At 40.2% G+C, this 16,287-nt stretch overlaps 1 protein-coding gene across 1 annotated transcript in view; it reads left to right on the top strand.

Moving 5' to 3' along the window:
- Positions 1-16,287, top strand: part of myo3a (myosin IIIA) — a 101,513-nt gene that overhangs the window by 57,724 nt on the left and 27,502 nt on the right. Inside the window, exons 11-23 of the mRNA XM_034706384.1 lie at positions 2,820-2,885; positions 3,025-3,180; positions 3,586-3,627; positions 4,859-4,955; positions 7,428-7,544; positions 7,997-8,101; positions 8,622-8,705; positions 9,996-10,198; positions 10,890-10,988; positions 11,088-11,202; positions 13,089-13,215; positions 13,477-13,687; positions 14,098-14,245. Of these exons, the coding sequence (XP_034562275.1) occupies positions 2,820-2,885; positions 3,025-3,180; positions 3,586-3,627; positions 4,859-4,955; positions 7,428-7,544; positions 7,997-8,101; positions 8,622-8,705; positions 9,996-10,198; positions 10,890-10,988; positions 11,088-11,202; positions 13,089-13,215; positions 13,477-13,687; positions 14,098-14,245 (1,570 nt within the window). The remainder of the gene's footprint in view (positions 1-2,819; positions 2,886-3,024; positions 3,181-3,585; positions 3,628-4,858; positions 4,956-7,427; positions 7,545-7,996; positions 8,102-8,621; positions 8,706-9,995; positions 10,199-10,889; positions 10,989-11,087; positions 11,203-13,088; positions 13,216-13,476; positions 13,688-14,097; positions 14,246-16,287) is intronic.

The following is a 16,287-nucleotide window of genomic DNA, read 5'->3' as shown; positions in this document are numbered from 1 at the left end:
AAGGTTGAAAGTAATTGTTTATTATCTCCTGATTCAAATGTGAGAGCTGCATAAGCACTTAGCTTCACTGTCATCTCCACAGCACAGCACTTTGTCCATCACTTGCTCTGAAACAGTGTGCTTCTGAAGACACACACATTCACGCACAAACACGCACAAACACCCAGGCTGCTCCTGTGCCACTGCTGTCCTGTGTGTGTTTGCTCTGGGGGTCGTGCTCCCCAGGAGCCGTCACACCGCTTTCTTACAATCTATGTGACTGCTGCAGCCAGAGCTCCAGGCTGCCTGTTCACACTCCTCTCTGTCCTCCTCTCACTGCCCAGGGTTCATTCGTCAAGCAGTCTCAGGAAAGCCACGCTGAGGTCATTCAGTCTACCACACCGTGTCCTATTAAAAGAAGGGGTGGCTATAATGGGACCAAAGAAACACACTCATAAATGTTATCCACAATGTCTAAATACATGTCTAATGTTATTTCCTATTAAGGCTAGGCACAGCAACATGATGGAAATATCATGTTGGTATTGGCTGGGCTTAGGTCACACAGTTAATTTATGCAAGCTATTATTTCAGATTTGGTCTGAAGGAAAAGTAGATGAGTTTGTAGGCTAAATGTTATTGATATAATTGATACATATTCAAAACATCATCAATAAGTGGTGCTATCTTTTTGATACGGTCTGAAGGAAAACTGAAAAACCAGAAGGCAGCTAGCCGTTAGTTAGCTTGTTACTACTTGACTAGTTTGCCAACATTTTGTGAAGAACTTCTATTAATTGAATGGCGTTAGTTGGCGAGTCAGTCAGTCAGTCAGTCAGTCAGTCAGTCAGTCAGTCAGTCAGTCAATTAGTCAGTTAGTCAATCAGTCAGTCAGTCAGTCAGTCAGTCAGTCAGTCAGTCAGTCAGTCAGTCAGTAAGTTAGTTGGCTATTTAGTTGTTGAAGTTTAATTGTTTGGTAAGTTTTTGCAGTGCTGGTAGGTAGGTAGGCGGGTAGGTAGGTAGGTAGATAGGTAGGTACATAGGTAGGTACATAGGTAGGTAGGTAGGTAGGTAGGTAGGTAGGTAGGTAGGTAGGTAGGTAGGTAGGTAGGAAGGTAGGTAGGTAAGTAGGTAGGTAGGTAGGTAGGTAGGTAGGTAGGTCATGATGGATGGATGGATGGATAGATGGATGGACAGATGGATGGATAGATGGATAGGTAGGTAGGTAGGTAGGTAGGTAGGTAGGTAGGTAGGTAGGCAGGTAGGCAGGCAGGCAGGCAGGTAGGTAGGTAGGTAGGTAGGTAGGTAAGTAGGTAGGTAGGTAGGTAGGTAGGTCATGATGGATAGATGGATGGACAGATGGATAGGTAGGTAGGTAGGTAGGTAGGTAGGTAGGCAGGCAGGCAGGTAGGTAGGTAGGTAGGTAGGTAGGTAGGTAGGCAGGTAGGTAGGTAGGTAGGCAGGTAGGCAGGCAGGCAGGTAGGTAGGTAGGTAGGTAAGTAGGTAGGTAGGTAGGTAGGTCATGATGGATGGATGGATGGATGGATGGATGGATGGATAGATGGATGGACAGATGGATGGATAGATGGATAGATGTAACATCTGTTATATAGTTGTTGATAGTAAGTTAAGTTATCTAGCTAGCTAGGATTTTGTCATAAGTTAAGAGATAATCTAGGATGTAGGTGTTTGAGTGAGGTGAAAAGTTATTAAGGTAGTTAGTTCTGTTTATTCAGCTGATCAGCATTTAGGAATTCTTCTCAAAGTCACAGTTGAAATCCCTCAACAAATCTTAACCAAAACAAACATCAATCATACTTTAATTTAATCTTTGGTTTTAAAAGATTTACAGACAATATGTTCACTTTTTATTACTCAAAGGAACAAACAACTCAATGTGTCTACATATTGTAATAGAAAAGACGTTGTATTTTTGTAAAAGGCTGGAAGAGAATTAGACAGGGAGGGATTGGGATGACGCTGAGCATAAGTCAAATCCCTGCTCAGAGCATCACTCTCTCCAGCAGGTGAAAGATTAAAAGTGCTCTCCTAATTATGCACAAGTGAAAGGATTTAAGCTTTTATCCTTCATTATGTGCAGAAGAGAAGTTATAAATTTGCCTTGCGTGTCATACGACGTCAGATTATTGCAGAACACAGAGGATGCAAATAGAAAGTATAGACAGGATGATGGAGTGAAAATACAACCTCATATTAAAATCAAAAAGTAAAACAATGTAATTTAAAAAGCTTGTTTGTCTTCTAGATAGGGAAACACTTTAATAACCGCAACATTAGCAGAGCAGACTCCCAGTAAATGTCTGTGCTGTCGTTATTGGTTGTGTTGTGTGATAAACAGGAGATGTATGCCCTCTCATTAGGCCAATTTATCGCTGTCAGAGCCAGTGGGGGAAAAGGCTACAATGCATTAGTAGGCAGCATTGACTTTCTAACCACTTGGCAGAAACCCTGTTGTAAAAAGGTACTTAAAGCAGAGTAAGGAATTACACAAATTAGCTCAGTTGTTCAATGGTTGCGAGGCCTTGTTTGCTTGACCTCTTAAATGCATCTGTCTGTGTAAATGAGCTTCGAATTCGATGTCAGTGCTTCGGCTTTTTCTGACATCAAATCAGCTGTATCAATACCACCCAGCTGCACAGGTGGAGAGCTATTTGTTACTGCCTTGAACCGCCACAGAAACACCTCTGGATGTCTTTGATGATGAATAGTTAAGATTTCACTCCGCTGTTCCACTCTGCGCCTCGGCCCTTTTGTTCTCCGCCCCCTTCCTGCGTAAATCGCATCTCATCTTATCTTTCCATTTGTCTTCCCCTTTATAGAAATCCAGCGCCTACTCTCCACCAGCCCGAGCTCTGGTCAGACGACTTTAATGACTTCATTTGCAAGTGAGTGTGGATGCAAGTGCCCCCGTGCATCATAAATATTTACACTGATCGTACATAACCAGGCGCGCTTTGAATGTGAATCTGAGATATTCATTGCACTCCTCCAGCTCTTGTGCCTTTTCTTCTTCCTCTCTTTTAGATGTCTGATAAAGGACTTTGAGCTGAGACCAAATGTGTTAGACCTGCTGCAGCATGTGTTCATCAAACAGATTCTCGGCAAAGAGAAAATCCTGCAGAAACAATTGATTGAGCTCATTGATCTCAACCAACAAATAGGAGTTATTGAGAAAACAAGGTACTGTCCGAACTCTGAATTCTGCATGCTCACATTCCTACATGTATTGCTCTCCATATCAGAAGCTGTGCTGCTCATATTTCCCTTTGCAGAGTCCTCACACACCATAAAGTGTTTGATAGATTTTGTTATAAACCCTGAGAAAAACTTAAAGTCTGCAAGCCTCCCTGTCAGTGTGTTTCATATGTCGGGCTGCAGCTTAACTTTTGCAGTCAGTATAATCCAAATTACCCTCCTTGCTGGATTTTTTACAAGCCCTGTCACCCCTCACATAAACAACAGCTCAATCCCGCTCCGGCTTCTCTCAGGGCGCCCGGCTGCACAGTATGAGTCAAAAATGTTGGTCCAGAGAGTGTGTATTAGCCGTACAGTCATGAAATGTTAATCCTATTTCTGTCGTTTAAGCCATCATGGAAAGACAGACAGACGCAAAGACAGTAATGACAGGTAACAACGAATACACGACCCTTATGCAACAGTAGGAGTAGATGATCATTGGCTTGTTTTTATTAGTGCCATCAGAGCTCTTGCTGTAGTTGTGATCGAACATGTACTTGTAATCAACTACATGGGCTGATTTTAGATCGTTGAAATGCTGCCACCCTGCTAGTGTTAACATTGTTTCCTGCCTTTATGACGTAGTTGTGGTGTTCACCTCTGTGTTTTACTAACCTTTTCTTATGAATGAATGAGCTGTAGAAAAACACTATCCATAAAAGCAGTACATTAACCATTTGAGACTTTGTATCCTGATTGCATTTGATGCTGGGATTATAGTTACTGGCCTTGACTGTGGACTAACCACAGCAGGAGATGAGGTCCTAACCCTAGAAGTGACCATCAAGAACTTCCAGATTGATGAAGTTTTAGCAGAAAGAAAGTACAACCATGATTTGATATGCCTTAATATGGTACCTTTTTGATTTTGCAGGCAGTCTTGCATTTTGGAAACAAACAGTAGACTGCATTAAGGCATGTATTAATAACCAGGATATTTCAAAATGAGATGTTTAGCAAGGGAGGCTAGAACATTGTCCAATCATTTTAAACACAGCTTTCTTTAAGTTTGATACATATTGATAATTCAGGTTTTCTTACTGCTGGTGTTTTAAATATTTTACATGCTTGTAGTAAACTTCAAAAGTAACACTTGTTGGGGTGAATGTTTAAAGAATTAAGGCCCCCTGGTACATTTCTTCAATTTAAGTATGTCCAGTTTGTAAAAGTAATTTGTTGTAGTGATGATCTGGTCAGTTGTAGTTTGAGCAAATTAGAAAGATTCTTGTGGGCAGGAAAAAACTAGGTTGGAGCAAATTCAATATGTATTAAAATATATAGCTTATTTCAGTCAGCGTTTAGCTTCCAGCACCATTTTATTCATTGAATTATTGCAGGAGTAAGGGAGCTGCATACTGATGGACCTTATGTTTCAGCATAAGAAGCTCTTTATTTACATTTAGATATTTATCAAGTTGAAGCATTGATCATTTTCACTTTGTGTCAGTGTTTGATTAAGTCACCAGATGTTCCATTTTACAATACAGATGGCAGTGCCATCTACAGTATGTGCACACACAATGTTAGATTTGAATTTAGATGACTTACGTTGTCATATCGAGTGTACACAGTGCTCGCTTTGCTCAGTCAGAGACCTGATTGAGCCTCTTGTGAGTTCCAGGCATGAACGCATTCACACTAAAAGAGGAAGCCACATGAAGACGCCGACTGACCCAGATGAGGTGGACGACCTCGCCACCCTCGAAGTTCTAGACGAGGTAAGAAAAAGAACAGTGTGACGACTGATTTAATAAGGGTATAAATCACAACTACTTTAAAATTATACTCAATCATGGGGAGCAGAGCCTTTCTTACAGTCCATACAAATACAAATTGAGATTTTTCTTCGGACCTAAGAGAAAGAGAAAGATGACTTTTTTACACTGCACATTATTAAGTAAAGTTTGAACACTTTGAGAGTTCATTATTAATCTGAGGCAAAGTTTTTAAAAGAGTCAGAATGTCCTAAAGCTCGGCTTTGCTGCTTTTCTGATGCTTTTAGTTGTATTATTTGATCCTCTAAAGCAGATAGAGTTTCAAAGCTGAAGTCTAAAGTTTATTCATGACTTTGGAAACAAAATGTAATTTGTTCTTGATAATTCAGATATTCCTGAATGAACTTCTGGTGAAATAGAGTATGATGTGATACGATACGACAAGATACGATACAATTACTGTATCACATGACACAATGCCATACGATACGATACGGCACGCTACGATACGACACAATACGATATGATACGAAAAGATACGATACAAAAGAATCCAATACGACACGATATGATACGACACGATATGATACGACACGATATGATACGACACGATATGATACGACACGATATGATACGACACGATATGATACGACACGATATGATACTACACGATATGATACGACACGATATGATACTACACGATATGATACGACACGATATGATACAATGCAATATGATACAATGCAATATGATACAATGCAATATGATATGACACAATATGATACGACACAATATGATACAATGCAATATGATACAATGCAATATGATACAATGCAATATGATATGACACAATATGATACGACACGATATGATACAATGCAATATGATACGACACGATATGATACAATGCAATATGATACAATGCAATATGATACGACACGATATGATACAATGCAATATGATACAATGCAATATGATACAATGCAATATGATACAATGCAATATGATACAATGCAATATGATACGACACGATATGATACAATGCAATATGATATGACACGATACGACATGACATGCAATGATACAATACGATACGATATGATACGATAATACACGATACAATACAATACAATACGACACAACATGCTATGATACAATACAATACGATGCGATATGATACAATACGACAGGATATTATATGATACAATATGATACGATATGATACAACACAATATTACACGATACAATACAATACAATACAATACAATACGACACGATATGAAATGATACGATACAATATGATACGATATGACACGATACAATACAATATGATATGATATGACACGATAATACATGATACAATACAATACAATACAATACAATGCAACACGACATGCTATGATACGATACAACACGATACAGTACGACAGGATATGATACGACACTATGATACAATACGACACGATACGATACAATATGATCAGAAAGATACGATCATTATGATACGTTACGATACAACTACAGCATTCATAATTATTAATACAACACAATAAATAAGGGATAAAGGATAAGAACACTGTGATGCTTCAGCACAAAATTAATATTAATGTGGCACAAGTTTGGCTCAGTAGCCAAACAGTGAGCCCCATTTGCAGAGGCAACTATCTTCAGGGCGATGCCTCCAGGTTCAGTTCTCACCCTTGGCCACCTGCCTTGTGTCATTCTCAACTTTATCTTTCTTGTTTCCAACTCTATCAACCGTCCTATCCTCTCAATACGGGCATGAAAGAGAACAAAAACATTGATTTCTCTATTTGACTGAGGGAGTCGCTAATAAAGTTTATAGTATCGTAATGATCATTGGTATTCTGTCATACCTATTCATTGGAATGACTGAAACAACTCTGCACTTTGTGGAGATAATTTGGGGCTCATGGTGAGGGAAATATGCCAGTCTGCAGCTAGATACACTAAAAACTGCACATGTATCTGTTTTGTTCACCACTGTTAACATGAACACTGAGCATCACTCTCCTCAGTTACTGCTGTTTTACAACTCCTGAGAGGAATTCATCACAGCATCTTCCTTACGCATAACATTAAGAGCAATTCATCAAATCTGAGCTCTGCATCGGTGTATTGAATGATACAATCAGTCTCAGTTGCTAGCGGATATTTCCACCCATCTTTCAAAACAAGAGGCTTTGTTGGTATGAGGGAGGCAGCACCGCCTCTACTGTTGTTAATGTACCTGTCCTGGCAGCAAGAAGACGGGTGAATTAATCACCATATGACATGAGGATAATAAATTGACTTAACAGGCGTCACAGGGCCCGACTCCAGGCAGGACGAGCGCTGAAGTACCGCTTGTTGTCTCCTATTATACGGTCCTGACAATGATCTGAGTGTTAATATGTTCAGGAAGTTGTTTTTTTATGACTGCTGACTGAATCACGCTTGTTTGCTTTTTTGCAGAACACCGTCACAGAGCAGCTTCAGAGCCGCTATGGAAGGGATCAGATTTACACGTACGTGGGAGACATCCTCATCGCAGTCAATCCTTTCCATAAGATGGAGATATACACTCCTCAGGTCTGTGGATGTATGGATTTCTGTGTTTCTTTTATGCTTGTACATTTGGTCAATAATGCACTGAATGTAACTCATTAGAGCCTCTGCAGTTCTCCAGCTGGCTGCATCCCATTTAGCACAACCTACACACACACACACACACACACACACACACACACACACACACACACTCACACTCACAGCTTGCACCTGTTTCTCTGCCTCTGCCACACCTCACTGGCTTTGTTTTCAATCAATCATTATGTTTTTCTTTGCCTCAAGTTGGCAGCCATTTTTCATTCCTGTACTCCCAGAATGTATTACATGGACACAATCTCTATTGGTGTGTTGTACAGATTAGAAATATCACATTATGACACCATCATTTATATTTCTAGAGGAAATATGCCTTACAATGTCTGATTTTGATTGTTCAATTATGCCTTCTCTTCCCAACCTTCCTCTCTTTATAGTTCACCAAGATATACATAGGAGCTAAGCGTTCAGCTAACCTTCCACACATCTTCGCTGTGGCTGATATCGCCTACCAGTCCATGGTGTCGTACAATGCAGATCAGGTAATTTGAACACTTTCTCAACATTCAGACTGCAGAAACTTTTCTTTTTGTCACACTTTTGATGGAGTCTTTTGTCCTGCAGAGTCTAATTTAGATCAAAAACAGATTTTCTTTTAAAAATCTGCTTAAACACATACTGATGAATATCTCATAGTCACTGTTTTGAAACATTTTATTTTAATTATTTTTGGCGCCACGTGTTTGTGAAAATTTTGTTTTTGTTTCCATTATTTTGTAGATTAATGCAACTTATTTTTGATTTGCTCAGATACTTAATATATTTTGCAATCCGTTTTTGATTTTTATAGTAGGCTGCAGTTTTGTTTTATGGATACTGTGTGATTTTTTAATTATTGTTTTTCTTATTTTTGTTTGTTGTGTGGACCCTGGGAACACTAGCAACCACACTGTGAAAGCTAATGGGGATCCCAATGAAGAATAAAGAACCTTTACCTTTTATTATTAGTGTCACATTAACCTCTGTGCCTCTCTGTGTCTCTGTGTGTCTCTCTGTGTACAGTGCGTTGTGATCAGTGGGGAAAGCGGAGCTGGGAAAACAGAGAGTGCTCATCTGTTGGTGCAGCAGCTGACTGTTCTTGGGAAGGTGAGTCATACATGTCACAAAGTTTAAAGTCAACTTACTACAGAGGTCACAGAGTCTGCTGCAGATGTGCCAACGGTTATGATCAAATTAAATCAAACCAAATATCATCAACAGAAAGAGGATGAACTAACTTTGCTGGCATAACTCTCAGGTGTTTCCAGAGAAGCAGAGATTCATGGTCTCAGAAGAATTTAAGATTCGTATTGAAAAATCAATCATCATATTTTAAGAGGGGAGGTTACCATGGTATAACCTAAATTATGTCCAACTACTGTACGTGTCCATTATCAGGAAATAACTGCCACCGTATTGGCTCCTAATCTTAGAGGGGGAGCCGTAAGAGATCAGTGAACCATGTTTGACTGACAGCTTATTTTAGAATGTAATAAATCATTTGTTTCGAGGACTTTGAGACTTCTAATTCTACAAAGTTCCAGTTTTGAATGTGTATCTTTCCCAGCCATCTGTGCTGAACTAAATTTAGAAAACCAATATCCTGAACGCATCTTCAAGTTAGTTTCGAATCCTCTAATCAATGCGTTTGGCGCTCCAGCTGATGCCAGTCATGATTTGCAATTTGATTGAAAGAAAAGAGAGTCTCCAGTTTCAATTTACTTTTGCATTTTATACAAGCAGAGGAAGGATATTAGAATTGACAGCGTCCCTTTTGATGCATTTAACACAACAAAAACATGCACATGATGGAAGTCCCTGCATTATTCCCAAGCGGCAACCTCCAGCTGCAAGAACTGAAGCCAATGCGGAAGTGTTAAAAACTGCAGTTTCTGAAGTGTCCACTTGAGGCTGGCTCCAGAAGTAGCAGAAACCACATACACACCCATTCAATAGAGTCGATCTTTACAGCAGAAATAAACATGTTTACAGCCTGGTTCAAAAAATGAGTGTAGTCTGGATAGCTCATTTCTTAATTGGCACAAACTGTACAGGGGGTGAATTTTTTTAATAACATGGCAGTTTAGAAGATATTAAGATTACGAGTTTTCCATTATGAGAGGCACAGCTGACTTGATTGACAGGCGGGAACACTGTAGCTGTGGCAAGGAGGCTCAAAGCCGCCTCTTTACCTGACAGCAGTTAGGTTGAGTTTAACATTTGCAATATGGCTCCCGCCGACGCTTGGCTCCCAAACAGCGCCAAACAGATGGGTGACATCACAGATACTACGTCCATTAATTACACAGGCTATGATTATTTCTTAAAGATACAGTATGATTCCTTCCATTCCTCAGATATTTCCCTCTTACTCAGCTGGAATTGTGTTTTATTCAGGCCAACAATCGGACACTTCAGGAGAAGATCCTCCTGGTAAACAGCTTGGTTGAGGCTTTTGGGAACGCCTGCACCGTCATCAATGACAACTCCAGCCGCTTCGGCAAATACCTGGAGATGAAGTTCACCTGTGGAGGAACTGTGGTGGGAGCGCAGATATCTGAGTACCTGCTGGAGAAATCCAGAGTCATCCACCAGGCCGTGTAAGTGTCACGTCTTGTTCCCTCTGTGCAACCTCGAAACGCTTCTTTGAAACAGCCGACCTTCATGCCACAACATTATTCATAGAAATTTGAATTATGTGTGTGTTTTTGAGTGTTCCCAACAAGGTTCTTTTCAGCCTGCTGGTCGGGGATCAGTGTGTAATGGATTCTGTCTCTCTTCCTACCTCTTTCACTCTTACATCTGAAACTGGTGACATTTGCCTTCAACCTGCACTCCAGTCAATCCGTCTTCACCTCTTATCGTGTGTCTGGGAAGCAGAGCGGGTCAAGTGGAGGGGCTAGCTTATTTCCTGTTTGATCAAAGATTGTGTTCTTGCAGGTTTCTTTAGTGGAAACTTCAAAGGCAGGCAGACTCGAGTCATTTGTTAGAAAACAGACACACGCAGGGTCAGAGGGTTTGATGTGGCTGCGAGCATTGTGTGCAACTTCTCTTCTCAAGCTTGTTATTACAAACTAATGATGGAGACTGAGCAAAAAAGAGCTGTGCTTCAAAAGATGTTTGATCCTTAACACGACTAATACGCACATCCCTAACAATGACATGTGGGACTTGTTGACATGTTTTTGTGATTTTTCTTTATTATATGTCGTCTTACATTTGAAAATAAATTGCACATCAAACGCCGATAAAGCTTGAATTTCTGAGCTCTGTCTTTGTGTGTTTCCACAGAGGGGAGAGGAACTTCCACATCTTCTACTACATTTACGCTGGCCTGGCTGACAGAAAGAAACTAGCCCACTACAAGCTCTCCGACAGCAAAGCACCAAAGTAGGTTTTACTTTCTCTTGCCCACTGTCTCTCACACCTCCAACATCCTACTTCCTGAGACACCAGCCCTGATCTTTATGTTTCCTCTTTAATCTGCAGGTATCTGTGTAATGACCACATTAAACTGGGACCTGACATAGTGAGCAACAGCTTCTACAAGGAGCAGTTTGATGCAGTGGAGCAGTGTTTCAAAGTCATTGGATTCACCCTGGAGGTACAAACTGCTGCATTAATTACTGGGCACAAAGCTGGAAGTGGCTTTCCCTCAAGGTTTCAACAGCATAACCTTCATCCACGCACTCACACAGACGTGCTCTCTCACTCCTTTCTTACAGCGTAGAGAATCAAAATCTGTACAAAGGAAGAGACAACAAGAAAACAAGTCTGCTAATCAAAGAGCTATTAAGAAACAACAACTAAAGCTTTATCATAAGACAACATATAGTTCCTCATGTCCGCTGTATGGCATGTGATGGAGCGTGAAGCTGCAGGCACATGCAGGCAGTCAGCTGTTGGCGTTGTGGAGGCTAATGAGGCCCAAAGAACTGATTGCCTCTGGGATCTGCACGTCAATAGTACTTATCCTGTAATCACTTCGCAGTACTGGAGGAACATCCTACTTCTTATCTTTTATGAAATCACAGAATGTGTATGCACAAGTTCTGTGAGGCATGCATATCTACTTATGAAACCTCAGACATCAAACACAGTAGTATCTGGCAGGGTGGAAATTGAATCACCAAAACTCAAGTCCAAGTTGAGTCTTGAGTCTGAGTCCGAGCCTCCTGAGAGGTATATGAGTTGAGTCTTCATTGGTTAGTGGTGCCGCTTTAGGTTTCCTGGTAGGAAAAGTTGCTGGACAAGACGGCAGGAAGAGTCATCAGTGCTCGAGTCTGAGTATAGTCACTAGTCATGGACTCAATTTGATCAACTAGACAATTCTTTGCCCATACTCCACTACAGACCTTTCTTTTATTTATTCATTCATTCCTTATTTTTACTGGTGTTCTGTCTTTGATCACACTTTGACCACTTTAATGTGTTGATTTTTGTATAACAGTGCTCCTTTCTTTACCTTGTAAGCTGATAACACAGCTCCTGCTAGCTCACAAGCTCTATTTTTTAAATAAACTAGTCAGTTCGGCAGAAAGCAAAACACTTCATCCTCTCCTGAGAGGTTGTATGAGCAAAATGAAGTAGTATAAAGTGTTTAAATTGGTATGAAAATTAAATACTTTATATTACTAGCCTTAATTGCACTCACATCAGACAAATGGAAACACAAGATGTACAGAAAAGTGAATTTTTTTAAGTTTTATTCTTGGGCTTTTATGCCTTTACTTAGAGGATAGTGCAAGAGACTAAAGCCTCTGTACATGGGGCGTACGACTTAACCACAGGGCCAGAATTTTGTTACCTGAGGGTGAAAAACTAAGCTAGTTTAACATAGGACTTCCACCTGATCCCTGTCCAGTCCGTCTCTGATCTCCGTCTCTGTGTTCTCTCGTCCGTCAACATCCACCGGTTAAGTTCTAAGAATGGAGCAAAAAGTAGGACCACCAGACAGCTAGAGTCATGTGACTGAAGTTTTCCCATGGTAATAACTAAATTAATGATTATCCGACTCCTCTCCTATCGATAACACAGAGTCTCTTATTCTTAAATTTAACCAAATGTTAAAAAAAAATTTGGAGCCTGATTTCTTGTTCCTTCCCGCTCGATCTTCTCTGTTGAGGTTGATGAGTCATGTTCTGGCATCCGGCAAAGATAGAAACCTTGCTAGCTGATCTGGAAGGTTCCGACCTGATGCATCAGATCCAGTGCCGTGACGGATCGGAGACAGGCCGGACACCAATCTGGTAGAATTTAGCCGTACAATTACCTCATTATGACGGTTAACAGTTATTGGAAAATGGAGGAACAGTGAATTTTGTTTTCCCAGGATTTAAAGATTCAGTCAAAAGGTGAACCATAACTTTAAACATCTTCATCCAGGTTTGTAAGTAAGGTTGTCAGACGTACCTGAAGGTATTCCATATAACAGTAATATCACACCATGTCTCATTTTCTAGATTAAATAGCTGTCTATCATTTCTCCAGGAGCTGGGCAGTGTTTACAGCACGCTTGCTGCCATCCTCAACTCTGGTGATATCGAGTTCATTCCTGTGGCCTCGGAGCATCAAACAGACAAGAGCATCATCTCCAACATCTCTGTCTTGGAAAACGGTGAGAGGATAGAGAGAGAGAAACATGACTTGACTCTGAATTATCTCTTCTTCACTCTCACATCCTTTCAGACTCCTCTACACAAACACTCAGGCTATTTAGATTTACAGAAACTTCATTTTGACTTCAGTTTTCTTCTGATAGTGTTTCACCAATGTACAAATCAGAACAACATAAGCATTAACTCTGCATGCATTGCTTGCTCTTAGTCTCCCTTATGAATATTAACCTCAACCCATCCCTTATCTCATATCCCCTCAGTGGCATCACTGCTGTGCATCCGCTCAGATGAGCTCCAGGAAGCCCTGACCTCTCACTGCGTGGTCGCCCGAGGGGAGACGATCGTCAGGCCCAACACGGTGGAGAAGGCAGGGGAGGTGAGGGACGCCATGGCCAAGGCGCTCTACGGTCGCCTCTTCAGCTGGATCGTCAACCGCATCAACGTGCTGCTGCGACCCGACAGCGACCCAGGGTGAGTCCGGGAGCAGGACGTGGGCTGTGGTGTGTTTGGGGGGGGGTCATGAATGCAGAATGAGGTCATCTTAGAAAATATACACTACTGCTGATGTATTGAAGATGTAAGCAACCTGGGACACGAATCAATAACTACAGAGGGCTTCATTTCCAGGGGTCAAGGGCCAAAAATGTAGAAACACCATGTGCATACTAGGTGGGTAGGAAATGCATGTTATTGATGCTCAGGTGTTTTGTTTCTACCCTTTTCATATTGATAAACGTGCCCTATATATTCTCATTAGAGAGGCCGGCATGCTGCCAAACATAAGTGCATCATTAGACACAAAGAATAAAATCATTAAGCAGAATTATCTCTGTTGTGAGATTGTACGAAAAACAAACAGATTTTCCCTCTTTCACCTCCAGAGAGGAGGACAAGGGCCTGAACATCGGTATCCTGGACATCTTTGGTTTTGAGAACTTCAAGAAGAACTCATTCGAGCAGCTCTGCATCAACATCGCCAACGAGCAGATCCAGTTTTACTTCAACCAGCACATATTCGCATGGGAACAGGTACAGGCTTTGACCGGCATCCATCTTTAACTATGACTTACATAAAAAAAACTGCTCCCTGAGTGCATTAAGTCCTCCCTGGAAGCACTTTGTATGCCTTTTTTCACCTTGGTACACTTCATTTCCATCTAAATGGTGATAACATGTCATCGTTTGTCACTGCGTGCTTTAAGAGAGACCGCAAGGGCGAAATATGCTGCTGTCTTTATTTAGGGGAGAATGGGACCACTATTCTCCCTTTATGCAGTGTCGTGGGTGTGTTTTGCCTTGAGGGGGCAGAGAATGGTTTGCTCATGTTAAATGATTTGGTCTCACCCACAGAGAGGAGCAATAAATCATCCTCAACGAGGGTCAATTAGGAGTTGAAGACAGTTTGCGTTTGACTTAATCTCACTCTTGGGTATTGTTGGCACCAGGCCCAGACATACATTTGTCCTATACTGCCTCCATATATACAGAGCATGGGGATACGTAGTCAGCTGTGAGATGAATGGAAGTCACTTCTACAGTAAGATAAAGCTGTTTCTTAGCTACTCTGCTATACACTGAAGTTGTATATCATCATATGCTTTTCCTCCTTCACTTATATGTCTCCATATGGGTTTACACATGCGGTTACATATTTCCCCGATCTATCTGCATCCCTGCAGAGTTCCTAATGTGGCTTGTTTCCCTCACAGCATGCAGCTCATGCTACAATAAGCACGTTGATTTGATGTTGTTTGTTCCCGTTTGTTCTTTTCTTGCTCAGAATAGAAGTCTTCAGTAATGTAGCTGAGTCATACCAGGAGCTCACGGAGTCAGTCAACCTGATGCGATCAGTTTAGCTGAGAGTAAAGTGGAGAACAAAGCTCACTTTGCCCCGTAGGTCACGTTAATCCAAAAAGGGGGAAAGGCAAAGTGTGAACAAGTGTTATATAACAGGAGAAACAAATTCGCTCGTGTATTTCGGACAGTTATTGGTTGGCTGATCATGATGTCACGTCTTTCAGTGTACTACTCTTACTGTAAACTTTAGATCATCTCAACACTCAAAGTATGGCATGAAAACATAAACTAAGACAGAAAAATGTCAAGAAAGAGTTTCATTGAAGAAATGTGAGAGATTATTATGAAAGAGTTAAATCATTATATACGGCTAAGTGAATAAACACAATGGAGCCTAGTGCCCAGTGAGGAAAGCCCTTGTGATTCTGGTACTACGACCTGAGGGCTGGCAGCGACATCCCCAAAATAATGTCTGTTTACAGAAGGGTTGTAGAATCTCTACACACAAGACTGGACCTTAGTATGAAGAGGGTTCTGGTTTCTGTTTGTAAAATGTTACAAACCAGCAGGCTTTAGGAGTGTGCAGGAAAAACAGTGGAGAGCAAAAGCAGGCAGAACACAATCCACTGTAATAACATCATGGCACCCATCTATTTCTAAGCATTCAACAAACAAACATTCCTTCTTTTTCATTTTTACATTTTAAAATATAAGCATCATAAAGTTATTTTTGGGAACTTAAGATCTGTTCATTTCAAGTCCATCACAAGAAAATCTGTTAGTTTTTCAGGTTCATCCTGTTGATTTAAACCAGAGTAACTTAGAATTTACAGTAAAACTAGGACTATATATGAAGAGTTCATTTGAAATAACAGATAACTCACTTTTAAAAAATGTAAAAAATGTTTCAAAAAACTTTTTTTTTCTATTACTGGCTTTAGGTATTATCAATCAATTGAAGTTGGGTGTCTTTTATTAAGTCAAAATGACACAACTAATTAGAGGTATCTTAAAAATGTAACTTTATTAAAAATGTATATTAAAAGGAAATATGTTTTTTACAAAATTTATAAAAACTGAGAGATCTGTTTTTGCAAATTAACTCTTTAAATCTTATTTGTAAAGCACTTTGTAACCCTGTTTTGAAAAATGCTAGATAAATAAAGATTATTATTATTATTATTATTATTATTATTATTATTAATATTAATATTAATATTAATAATAATAATAATAATAATAATAATAACTATTATTATAACTAGAGAACTGAA

The sequence above is a fragment of the Notolabrus celidotus genome, chromosome 17 (assembly GCF_009762535.1).
Source record: "Notolabrus celidotus isolate fNotCel1 chromosome 17, fNotCel1.pri, whole genome shotgun sequence".
Classification (NCBI taxonomy): domain Eukaryota; kingdom Metazoa; phylum Chordata; class Actinopteri; order Labriformes; family Labridae; genus Notolabrus; species Notolabrus celidotus.
This window is presented reverse-complemented; position numbering and strand designations above follow the sequence as displayed.